This window comes from Aphelocoma coerulescens, chromosome 2 (genome assembly GCF_041296385.1).
Source record: "Aphelocoma coerulescens isolate FSJ_1873_10779 chromosome 2, UR_Acoe_1.0, whole genome shotgun sequence".
In the NCBI taxonomy this organism is placed as follows: Eukaryota; Metazoa; Chordata; class Aves; order Passeriformes; family Corvidae; genus Aphelocoma; species Aphelocoma coerulescens.
In genome coordinates, this window is record NC_091015.1 from 116,067,076 (window position 1) to 116,080,374 (window position 13,299).

Here is a 13,299-nt window from a genome sequence, read left to right on the forward strand (position 1 = left end):
AATTTGGTTTCATAGTATACACCTGGTGTTTTGTGTTACACAATATAATGCATTTGTGAGTGGGGTCCTAACTGGAAAAAAAATGGGACCTGCTGTTCTAGATGTTATCAGATCATGATAACACAAAGCTGCATTGCAACAAGCTAGCGCACACTATTGCACACTTTTCCAAATACAGTACCTGACAAGGGAGGGGAAAACATGAAGGTAACAGAATGAGGTAGTAATACCTTCAGGATACATTGTGTAAGTGATGAATGAATTTGGTCAAGTGGGGAGTCTGAACTATGTAGGCATCCATATATTCAGACTTATCTCTAAACCCTCCTTGAATGGTATCTTCATTCGGCAATCTCAGAGAAACAGGTAGATATCAAATTCCTGATAGCACTAAATGACATCTAACCAAAAACTGCTTCAGGACTTTAATAATTTCTGAATCATATCCTACAAAAAGCCAGAAAATTTAAAATTCCAGCATACTAAATGAACATTTTGCTACTTTAAATATTTTAATGCTGGAAATTTAGTTTTCATTGAGTGCCTTTCTTCTCTGAATTACACCGTATCTGTCCTCCTGAAGCATAAATAAATTCAATGCAAAGAAACTTACTTCAGAAGTTAATTACTGGCTCCAGTGTATAAACCAGACTGATTATTATTTCTTGCCAGTCATTGACTGTGATGTTCAGAAATGGAGCTACAATGATCATGGACTCAGCCTAGTACTTTTGCTCGGACTGTGACAACGAGGAAGGAGATCAGGGCATAACTCTTTAGAGAGGAGGCAAAGCCAAGGTATGAGGAAGAAGTGTTTGTGTGCTCACCATCAGCAGGTTTAAACTCCAAGAGCATTGCTTCTTCAGATCCATCTTCTCTGCTCTCCTTGATGCTCTCTACTTCACACCAGAAGTCCTCCATGGAAGTGCTGTCCATGGAAGCCTGTGAATTCGAGCGACTGAATGCAGGAGGTGCTGACTCGTTGGAAAGCATCCGGTTTATTCTTCTACAACGAGAGAGAGACTTTCTGAAAAGAGAGAGTGATACAAATAAAATTATCTTTCTAACTATTAATCTACTATTATCTTATTCTAAAATTATCTGTGCTAACTTGTGCCATGCAAATAGAGCAGGCAACCAGGGTTTGACCTGTGACTGTACCAGGAAGTAGGGAACAAGGTTTTAGAGGCCAAATACACAGTTCTGGTAATTGTCATGGTCTCTGTTGCTCATAACAATTATGGATGGATATGTATTTTGCATCTAATTTATCTCTTTAATGTCCTTCAGTATTTCCCACTCTAGAGGGAACTCAGGAAAAGCAATTTCTATTTCTAATACTGATATCCATCTAATGAGACACTGAAAAACCATTTTCACTTCTTTGTTCCTCAGTTTCTCTTTCTATCCCTTCCTGTTTTCCTTACTGGCTGAAATGCTTCAGTGAAAACTTCTCTGGGGAAAGACAATGAGACTTGAGAACATGGAAATGTTTTACAAACTCATCTTCACTCCAAAAAAGAATTTAAAACCTGAAATATTTTAATTTGGAAGAATAATTACCTTTTATTTTAAAACACTTTAAAAAAGATTCGGGTTTTTTTTCTTAAGTTAAAATAAAATAATTTTAAACAAAATTTGACTTTGAATTAAAATAGTATATTCTAGGTCAGACAGAAGGTTGTGATCACAGGTTCAAAAAATTATGATTCACTATGAATCTCGTTTCAAGTTAAGATTCAATACAGTGATTGAATTAAAACAAAGTTTGTTCATTACTCTTTTGTTCTTGTCTTTTCCCTACTGTAAGTACTTGCAGCTGAAGACAGTTACACAAATTCATTCAAAATCTCATATGACACCCACCATGAAAATCGTCTGACTCTGCTCTTTTGCATTATTATGGCTGCAATACTGTAAACAGCTTTTGTACGAGTAATTACAGTAGATATAGTAATCAGTAGTAATAACCACAACAATATTTGTACAAAGGAGTTAGGAGGTAACACAATTTTGGCACAGAGCTAGACCACAGGAATTAATGGAAAATTCTGACATAAGGTCTTCTGAACCTTCACTTATCTGAATTAATTCAAACGCGGTTCACCTTTCTCTTCCTTTTCTGTATGGCATTATCCTGCCAATACGCCTTTGTTTCAAACCACAGGCATCACTTTTACTCCACTGAAAATAACGTATTTCCTTTTCAGTGTTTCCCTCCTTATCAAAGTTTTCTTAATGGATGTATAAACAATGTATTATTTAATAAAGCTGACTGAGCATGCTTCTCCCTCATTGCACTGCTGCCTCTGCTTTGTCCTTCCTCGCCAGTGAAGGGCTGGCTGCTTCCCTGGGGCTTGTAGAGCCTCCTCACTTTATCTGGGTGGTTCCTTCTGGGCTAGGTCTGAGCCCCAGGCTGGGGAGCTGTGGTGGAAATGACAGAGCACAAAAAGTCCAGCTTTGGGCATAATCAAGCTTTATAAAAGGAAAAGCTCAGGCCTTTTCCTCTTTTTGAACGCTGATAGGTGTAATATGGATAATTCATCTGCCGAATCAGCCCCTGTGCTCTGGGAAGCAAAGCTGGGAAACAAAGCTTTCTGATGGGTGACAACATTGCAGCAGGAGAGAACATGCTATGGGGCAGTGGAGACACGTTCTCTGGGAAGAGAAGTGCTGTCTTCAGAGTTTCTCTCCTTTTCTCCCCTCATAAACAAGACTGTTTGCTTTAAAACACAGTGCTGAAACATTGTTTTAATTAGAACAAGCCACAGTCTCCAAATGAGAGAGGAATTTGTGACACAAGTGTGGTTAAAGCTATTTGAGTGCTTCGGTCGTAGTTCTCCCTCTGGGGAGTTGTGAGTTTGAGTTGGCTTTTGTTCCCAAAGCCTCACGTGACTGGGGTACCAGATAAATTATAATCATTGGAATAATGCATCTGGACATGTCAGCCTCTGGGGGCTTTTTATGGATTTCCCTTTCTTTTATTGATTCACCTATGTATCTTCCCCACATTAGCAAGTAAGAAAAAAGCAAGGATCACTTAAATACGATGAGTTGACACTGTACCATGCATCCCTGAGCAGAGGTTTTAACCAGCAGAAGCAGAACCCCTGAGAAGCAGCCAGAAAACCCCATCTCTTCAGCTGGGAGCTAGGTGGGATGGGGAAACAGTGCCCACCAACCAATTGCTTGTTGCTGTAAAAACCTGAGCTCTTCCATTTAAAAGGTGATCATGAACACAAATAAGGAAAAAGGCAAAACTTCCTGGTACTCTAATGGTGTTTGGGGCCACTGTTCACTGGACATTGTGCAAGCAGAAGAGATGCCAAGGCCTGGTGTTTGTCCTCCTGCCACAGCTTGTGCCTCACCAGCCTCCTCTTCAGCTCAGGGCCTGAGACCCCCAGACTGCTGCTCACTGAGAAACTCATGTCCCTGCTTAATATAAACCTTTGTGAAAAGTAAGTCCCTACATGTGCTATATAGCACAGCCCAGAGCTCCCGAGCCAGCAATTGCAAGAAGGAATGCTCTCACCAGTCTGGAATCAAACACGAGCTGGGATGAGAAGAGGGCATCCCTGATAGCATTACTGGCTCCCATCATTTAGTCATGGTCAGGGAATTTAAACATTTCTTGCCCTCCCAGTGTGAATCTTGACCATGACCTTTGTGCTCTTCAGGCGCCACACCACACTGATCCTTGGGCTTCAGCTCCATCAGCACTTCAGCTGGCTCAGACCAAGGCTTTTTATTTCACCATATTAGGAAGAAAGAGGCTTGGTGGGTTGCTGCTTTTCTCCCCACAATGAGTGTGCTTATTTTGTAATATTATCATACCAAAAACCTAAATGCAAAATAGAACATGTAGCATGGCAACAACTGCTGTGGCAACCAGCTTTGCCAAATATGTCTAAGGTTCCTGGGTAATTAATGTGCATTTACAACAATATTAAAAGTATGGAGCTTATTTGGAAAATCAGCTGAACAAAGTCTCCTGAGAACCTCATATTTGAGGCTTGTTATCTCAACCGGGATTAAACCAAGCTGTGTAAAATTACTGTAACAAGAAAGGTTAGGCGGAGGTGCTTTATCCTTGTTGGTAAACATCTGCTTCCAGGTCTGGGACAAACCTTCTCCAATTATTCTGAGCCTGCCTATTAAAAGCTCATGTGTTTGAAAGACTTCCAGCTGCCGTTTTGACCCATATACCTGTGGCTTTTGTACTGGAGGAAGTGGTCTTGTCTTTATGTGATAATGGCAGTTGTCTCCCATTTCCTCCAGCCAAACCTGCTCAAAACAGTTTCAGGAAAAAAAAAAAAATCCTACTGGGGAAGCAAAACATATTTTTCACTGCTTTTAATTAATTCTTGAAGGGCACTGTAAGAGCACTGACTCAGCAATCTGCCTGCCTGTCTCAGAAATAGCTCAAGAAGCCCAGGTTGCCTGTTACCTGGGAACTCTTGCAGAAGAAAACCTCTGTTCCTGACACATTTTTCACCCTCAAGCTGTCCGTTTTTGGTCTTTTTTTTTCTCAGTGTCTGAAGAAAAGTTTAGAATAAGAAAAAGTTTTAGCTAAGCTGATTCTGTTGTTCCTACAGAAAAGTTGTAAACCAATCCTGTTAGGTAAGCAGTGATTACAAAATTCATGCTCAGTTTCTTTTGTTCCCTCACGCACATGGGCAGTGGTGAGCTAATCTGAAATGGTGATTAAATTAAACACAGGAGGGATCTCAGATCCTGGCTTCCTTGACGGAAAAATTTGGGAGAGGAGTATGAACCTAAAAGCACTGAACAAAAATTATAGCAACTCCATGGGATGAGTTGAAATGTTTTTCAGGGTGGAATAAAAGAAAAAAAGAAAAGCCACATAAAATATTGAAAAAGGGAAGAAAAAGAAGGGAAAAGTATATAAGAACTAATGTTATCAAAGAACTCCTCTATTACTGGATATTCACAGGAGAAAGAGTTAAAAAGTGCCAGGAAGGAGAAATATGATGATATCATTTAGAAAGCTTTCTGTGGAAAGATTATTGCAGGGAAGGAGGGTATTTCCATGGGGCACTAGAAAGCTGATTCAGCTGTGTGTTACTGTGGTTTTGGCCTGGTGTATGTTTATAATGCTGATGAAATGCAACAGCTAAGCAGGCCTCCTGAGCGTCTATTTTATCTTCCACATGTGCTGCAGTAGTGTGCTGTTCAGGATCTGATACCACCTATTGATTTCAGGATAGCCAAGACCAATCCAATAACCTATTGTTATCCCATCCTCAAAGTAAAGGTTTGTAAAACCACACAAAGAGCTGGCTCAGTGACACTTAATGATTGCTCACAGGCTCAGTAATGATAAAGCCAGGATTGTATTTTGAGTTTAATTAAGTAATGGATGGTAAAGAATCCATAAAACAAATTGAAGCAATAAAGCCATCTTGCAGTTAAAAAAAGCACTTAATTGCTGTTTACACAAAGGGACAGGACATCTTATTCTTGTGGGTTGTTATCCTTTATTTCATTCGGTGGGTCCTGAACCTGCTTCACCACAATTAGTCACGTTTATAGGAATGGGGAAGGTGAAGGAAGCAAATTGTCCTGGACATTGTAGGACGAAGATCCACCTTTTCACATTGCAATCATTCCATCAGTACAACCACTTGCTCGGCTCCTCCCAAATGTAAAAAGGGGGATGGTAGCTTGCATTGACAGGGAAACAACATTTATCCTTTCCTTATTAAGAGCTGCTCTAAATTGTTAGCAATCAGTCATGTACCGTTATTTCTCTTTCTTCTAAATAAAATGTATACAAATTCCGGGCAAAGGAAGAGTCCAGCAATGGGAAATAGTATTTTTGTGCACGGTTCACTCTTTACCCAAATCTCTCATCTTCTGGTTCCTTCCTGGTGACCTTGCTCCTGCACTGTTTGTGGTCTGCTTATTTCCTTCTCCCCATGCTTCATGGCTTCTGATCACAGAGAAGGGTGTATATATCAAACAATATCCCCCCAACTCCATCTACACACTTCTGGTTCTGATTATCTTGCAGATGTTAGGCAAGTTGTAGACAGTGGATGCTAAATCTTCCTTTTCCTCTCTGTAGCATCTAGCATAACAAATACTTAAACTGTCATGCTCACTGGTGCTGTCACCCTGCCCCCCTTTGTAACAGAGTATTTGAGTGAGAGGCAGAGGAGGGTTTTATTTCATTATTAACTTTCTCATCCTGTGGCGCAGCAGAACTGAAAAAACATGTGAATCTCATTGCTCTTTGTTAACAAAGATGGGTTTGAAAATAAGCTGTCACCTTTCCGTATCGGTTAGATTTCAAAACACAGGAATTATCTATTTTGCCTGTCTTTGTATTCTACAAAAGATTCTTCAAAATATATTTCTGTCAACTTTAATTTTACTCCAGATTCTGCACCTGGGGTAGGTCAACTCTGGACATATGCACAGATTGATGAACAAGATGCTGGAGAGCAGCATTGCAAAAAAGGGGACCGGGGGGTCCTGTTGATGGCAAGCTGAGCATGAGCCAGCAGTGCCCTGGCAGCCAGGAGTGACAACCCTGTCCTGACATCAGGCACAGCATCACCAGTCGGGCAAGGGGGGAGACTGCCACACTCTGCTCTGCACTGGGGCAGCCTCACCTTGACTGCTGGGGGCACTTTTGGGCACTGCAATATAAGAAAGACATTGAGCTATTAGAAAGCATACAAAGGAGGTCCTCGAAGATGGTGAAGGGTCTAGAGGAAAAGCTTTATGAGAAGTGACTGAGATCACTTGGTTTTTTTGGCCTGGAGGAGACTGAAGGGAGACCTCACAGCAGTCAACAGCTTCCTCATGAGGGTAAGAGGAGGGGCAGGCAATGATCTCTTCCCTCCGGTGAACAGCAGTGGTGCATGAGGGAATGGCATGAAGCTGTGTCAGGCAAGGTTTGGGTTGGATATCAGGTAAAGGGTTTTCACCCAGAGGGTGGCCGGGCACTGGAACAGGCTCCCCACAGAAGCAGTCACAGCACCAAGCCTGTCTGAGTTCAAGAAGAGTTTGGACAATGCCCTCAGGCACATGGTGTGACTCTTGGGGCTGTCATGTGCAGGGCCAGGAGCTGGACTTTAATGATCGTTGTGGTCCCTTCCAACCCAGGATGTTCTATGCTTCTATGATTTTTTGGACCAAAAAGGGTTGTCTAAAGAATCTTAAGATTTAAAGACTTAAAAGAGAAAAGATTTGTAAGATTTACAGGAATTAAGTTTCATTTAATTATACTTTGTCTGCAATTCATCAAGGTACTAACAGACGTTAGAAGATTGAGTTGCAGAGTTTGCAGATCAGTGTTACCTGCCAACATTTAAAAATGAGTTTCACCTTGGGTTCTTCAACTGTCTTATGCAACTTCTTTGTAAGTGGCAGGGAAGTCCCCCGCTGTAACAAAGGTCACATTGTGGCCACTCTTCAGCCCAGCATGGAGACTGCAGAAGAATCTCTCTCTGTTTGTGGGTTTCAGTGTGAGGGCTCTCACAATCAAACCCTTTGAGCTAGGGCAGTTCAGGGAATATACGCTCTAGGTATTGCCTGCTGGCAACAGTGACCTTTGGGGACATAACCCAGACCTCTCCTCCACACTGGCAATCACATCACTTCAGCATTGGCCCGATGCAACAGAGACAGTGCACTGCACGGCTGCAATGTGTCTGTCAAAATCTGAAAGGGACTCTATTTCATCTTCTTTCTCCTAACAAAGCTATAGCTACAGGGCAGAAGGGGTTCCCAAATGATTAACACTAACAAGAGTATGTTCTGTTAACCATTTTTTTTTCAAGTGAATTGGAAAGAACTCTTTTCATATATATTAAGAGGAAGCAGCATAAGCCAGTTTGCAATGTTGAAGACTAAAGAACACAAACAGATTGTAGCAGAATATGTTACATGTAATTATCAGTGGGTATGGACAAGATAAGAAACATCTGGACATGCCTACAGGAGGCAAAAGCTGGTCATGAGCAGCTGGTTCAAACATCTTAAACATTTCCAACACATATTTATTGTTAGAAGTGACAAATTCTTTTGTTGTGTTGATGCTCGCCTAAGACCAATTCCTTTTATATGAAAAACAAATCCATGTATCCAGGGCAAGACAAAGTTTTCCAGTAGAAAACACAGGCACATAGGCCATGTACTGTGAGTTTAGAAAATCCTGTGCTTCCAGAAAAAGGTTTGCTCTATTGTGCCTTTACAGTACAAACGACTTGTGTCTGAGCATGGAACACACTGGATGTCACACTTCATCAGTTAGAGCTGATGAAAGGCTCCAAGAGCATCAGGCTTACTGTGCATGCACTGTACAACTTAGCCACTCCTGTTGAGTAGATGCCTCCATAAATTCCATCTGGCACTCACCCAGAGAGATCCTAGTTAGCTGAGCACCCCGAAATCCAAGGCAAACCCTTCAGATTCCACCTGGACTGAATCTGAAAAGATGTTGTGTGGCAGCCCTGGGTTTACTACTATAACATTACCAGTCCTTGGCATGAATCACTCAGTGAAGGCACACAAATAGCATGAGGCAAAAGTGTTTTGTTCTGCAGTTTAGGGCAAGAAAGCAACCCGGTGTCTTATCCAAAGTAGCAAGCAAAGACGGTTTAGAGTAACATGAAAGAAAAGGAGAGCAGGAAGCACAAATACATTAGATTCTGTCTAAACACTGGTACTGCACAAAGTGTTATGCATGCACTCAGTCGCTCCTCAGAGAGCTGTAGCAGTGAGGAAGATCTCACAAAAGGCAGTGGAAAAGCTGTCATTCTCTTTTGCTTCCCACTGCTCTGGCAGTGGCACTTCTAGGGTAACAGCCCTGTAAACACTCCCTGGGTGCAGCTGGAGTACCTCAGGCCACTGTGCATCCATGTGCACGCAACTACAAATACCAAGGAGTTAGAAGGAGGAGGAGAGTAATGTGCAGACTAATCCAGAATACTTTTTCACAATAAAATTGATAAGCCTCTGCCAGCAACTCACATTAAGCCAGATTTATTATTTGTACCACAACAGGATACAGTTAAAACTCCAGGAAATGCACAGGTTCAAGAGCTCCAATGGGGCTTAAATCATTGACCAAGCAAAGAAGAAAACCAAGTAAAATGCATGGGGGATAGAAACTTGACAATGTTAGAGGAGTTCTGTCTCTAGAACCACAAATTAGAGGTTTTAGAGAAAAATAAATATTAAAATACACAGCAGACACAATGAAGCACTGAAACATAAGGGGGCAAGCTTTCTACAGCTTTCAATACATCTTCTAACATTGCCTGCATTTATGATGAAAATGAGAAAGAATACACATTTTTATTTTTATATCACTCTAAAGGAGCTCTCCTTTCGACCAGCATGATTATTATCATTAAGAAACTCACAGTATTTGTAGGACTTTCTGAAACACTTCAAAAGACAAAGTCAGTCATTTTGGTTGAATTAAGGTAATAGCATAAAGAACTGGACCATACTGTCTATTGGAAGGCATCTAATGAAACTACATACATTGCAAGTGTAAGCACTTTAAGGTCCTGATATAAGCAATGGAGGGAGGCAAATACATCTAGAGAGTGCACATGTAAACTAAACAGGAGCTTGAAGCCATGCAATATGTCTTTGAAGTTTTCTTTGTGCTTAGTCTTAAGTGAAGTCCAGCTGTTACTTTCTTCCTTCCTACAATTAATGAATGCTTTTAAGTAAATGTCACCACTCCACCCATTACACTTTTTTCAAAGGCTTCAGGACCTAAGCAAACAAGCATTACTTGACTTATTGGTTTTTCCTTTAGATGTTTTAAACGTATATTGAAGGCCATGGCTGAGCTACAAAATATGAATAAGTAAACTCTAATGTATTCATTTACATTTTCGTCATGAATGGTATTCACGACAAAATATTTTGAACATTGTACTTATAGTATTCACAGTACTGGACTGAAGTAATGTAAAACAACACACTGAACTTTTAAAGCTAAGCAAAACACAACCTTTAAAGTTATTTTATTGAAAAAAATGCATATTCACTGAAGATACTCTTCAGTCTTTTGACAAGAGTGATGAACAACTTCACATTGTCATGAAAATCCTGGATCAGATTCTCAGACTGCAATAAACTGTTACAACCCCACTGGCTTAATTTATCCCTTATGTTTAAATTCAGAACATCATTCTTTGTGGTACTGCTAAGGGTGAAGTTACTACAAATCACAAAACTTCATGAGCAAATGTACACCATTTAAATTTTTCTTGGCAGTTCTGGGTTGGCTGTCTGGCAATTCCAGACTCTCAGCTTGTATGTTCTGTGCTGTTTTGCACTTTGTGCTACATTGAATCAGTCAGAAGGAACAAAAAATTTTCTGGAAAAATCTGTAGCCAAATAAAAATCAAAATGTGAACTTAATTCTTTTTTTTGCCATTCAAGTACATTGGTAAAGATTGTATGAGTTACTTTGGAAAGTGTCCCACACTTGCTGAATAGTATGTTCTTTTGTTAATGAGACTGCTTAGAAAGCAGTGTAGATAAAGAATGTGCAATGAATAAAGAAATGGAGAATATCTCAAAGCACTGGGTTTCTATTTTTACCTGAAGAAAAATGGTTATACATCAGCTGGAAACTGATAGAAAGTACACCAACATGGAAACTCTTGTCAATGTCCTGAACAGTCTGGGACTTTATTGTTGATGACTTGAGGCAATTTGAGGCCTCATCTCTGTCTCCCTTTCCATCCCTCTGTCTGCAGATGTCCCTGAGCCCTGCTTCTTTCCCTTCCTTTTCCATTTTCCAGAAATCAAGTGCCTCTGAGCTGGGTGAGAGATTTGTGTGGAGGTGTAGCAAGCAGAGAAGTTGAGAAGGGCTCTCTGTGCAGGGAGGGGGTGACACCAATGCAGCACAGGGGGACCAAGCACACAAGGCATGGGATGGGCATTGCAGCTGGTGGATGTATTCCCACATATTCCTCCAACAGCATTTGACTGCTGTATTTCCTTATCAGCAGAAGTCACACACCAGCCCCTCTTTCCACTCAGTTCCAAATATTTGTAAAAAGTACAGTCAAAGCAATGAGGACATTTTACATTCTACAAAAGTTAATGACTAAAAAATCCCAAACAGCCAGGCAATATTAACAGAAGTAAATCCTCTTGACTCTGCTGAACCAATAGAAGTTTTGCCGATGTGGTACACATTTCACCTTCAAGCTTTAAGAAGAAAACTGTATCAGAATAGGCTTTTGACCTACATTTTTGTCGGGAACAATGAAAAATGTATTTCTTGCTAACTCACTCATCTTCTTTTGGTGAAAATTTTAGGGCTGTTTGACTCACTTTAAAATTAAAATTAAATTGCAGTATATTATTGATAACCTCTCCTATTAAGGACATCAGTAATTATACAAACATAACTATGTAAACATATAGCTGAATTTAAATCAAAAGCTGGTGGAAGACTCCTATTGGAGATTGGTCTAGAGAGTTTTCATTTAAAATGTAGATACAAAACTGTGCTGGCAAGAACCTTCTGAGTTGCCAGATGAGTCTAGTAGCATTAGCAGTACTACGAAAAGTCATGGTGAGATGATGGCAAATGTCATCATAAGAAATGACAGAAAAGAGCTGAAAATGAAGACCAGAGGATAAAATTTGGTGGAGACAAACACAACAGACAGGGAACACCAAACAGGTCATCATAGACCTCTAAAGAGCAGAAATTCCCAGTTTAAGAGGAAAACAATGGACCACAAAATCAAATTTAGTTTGTTATTTTCTCAGGTTTTCAATGAATGAAGGAGGAATGAAGAAGTCAAGAGTAAAAAAACGAAGCATTTTCTTATACTTTGGCTATACAGTTCCAATCAGTGGGGTATAAAAGGTTTTCTGTGATCTTAAAGTGATTTCTAGGCTTTTGGTAAAGAGATGGAAAGAACATCTTCATGACAATTGTCAAGGCCACACCCTAGATCTTAAGTGGTAGTTTTCTAATTGTGTCCAAATGTTTGTACTATGTGCGTGTGAAAAACATGACCTTTCTATGTAAGCAGTCAAATGAATTAATGATGCTTCCAAACCACTAGGACTCCAGTGAGAGCTGGAAATGTTAGACTAAGACACACTTCTTCACAATACCCATAAAAAAGGCAAATACCAGAATAAGAAAAATCACCTTCTAAATGGGAAAACTAGTACATAATGCACAGCAGCTTCCTGCTTTCCTTCAACAACCATTTTGTTCTCCTGCTTATATGAATTTTGAGGTTTGTCTCAAATATTTCATCCATGAGGACTCTGAGGAAAGCTGTAGCATGCCAGCTATTTCAAAGCTAGGTTTTCAAATATACTGCAGCTCCTGAAGCTCTTAGAGCTACAGAGGCCATTAATATTTACAAAATACAGTGCCTCCCTCTTTAGTACCTCAGCGATGTGAGTAATTCTGAATCTGACAAGCAGCCCTGTTAAAGTCAGCCAAATGACTCCTGTGCATAGAGCTTGACTTTGTTAACTTTTAAAATATTGATGCTGGGGGAATAAGATGTAGCTCCTGGAATTCTCTGAGGAAAAAGAGCTCTTGTTGGGAGGAAGACTTCAAGACTCAGAAGACATTAGAGGGATGGTATTATCTTAGCTTGAAGCATCTTAACATAGGCACAAAATGCCTGTTCACGTTCTCCTGGGAAATAGAAACCTTAGATGGCCCAGAAGTGCACTAGAAATTTCCTCAGCACCTTTTGTAGACATCATGTATTACAAGAAGAGATTACTCTTGGTTATTTTGACAGTTACTGTTTTGTACTGGCTTGTTGTAAGCTCTTTGGGGTTTGCACCAGGTTGTGCTGGGACAATGGAAAGAAGACCTTGGAGAATTGCCTCTTCAAGCTGTGTTGAGTACTTCCCAGCCAGCCACAGCCCGGAGTCTGAACCCAGATACCAAATTATCATGCAGCAGATAACAGCAGAATTTGCTAATTATCAAAACACCCCAACCACTCCCTGTAGCACCTAATTAATTATATAGGCAAGAGCTAATTCATCATATCACAACTCCAAAGGCATCAAATAAAAATTACGGAGGTAGGTGAAATAAGATCTCCAAAATAACACAGATGTTTTGTTACAGAAGAGGGTTAAAAATACAAGCGCTAGTTCGTGATTTAAAGCTATGGTACACCATGAGTGAAACAACTGCTTCTGTAAGTCCTACAGAGCTTGGCTGAAGTTTCTTTCTGAGCTTTGCAAGCCTGTACATATTCTTGGCTAGATAACCACTAAAAAGTAATTAATATTGCTATG

General features: G+C 40.3%; 1 protein-coding gene across 2 annotated transcripts in view; it reads right to left on the minus strand.

Moving 5' to 3' along the window:
- Positions 1-13,299, minus strand: part of ARHGAP28 (Rho GTPase activating protein 28) — a 72,174-nt gene that overhangs the window by 29,559 nt on the left and 29,316 nt on the right. The window contains exon 2 of one of the 2 annotated variants that reach the window (XM_069004478.1): positions 828-1,006. In XM_069004478.1, the coding sequence (XP_068860579.1) occupies positions 828-1,006 (179 nt within the window). Of the gene's footprint in view, positions 1-827; positions 1,028-13,299 lie in introns of both variants that reach the window. The other variant, XM_069004477.1, reaches the window with a different exon arrangement.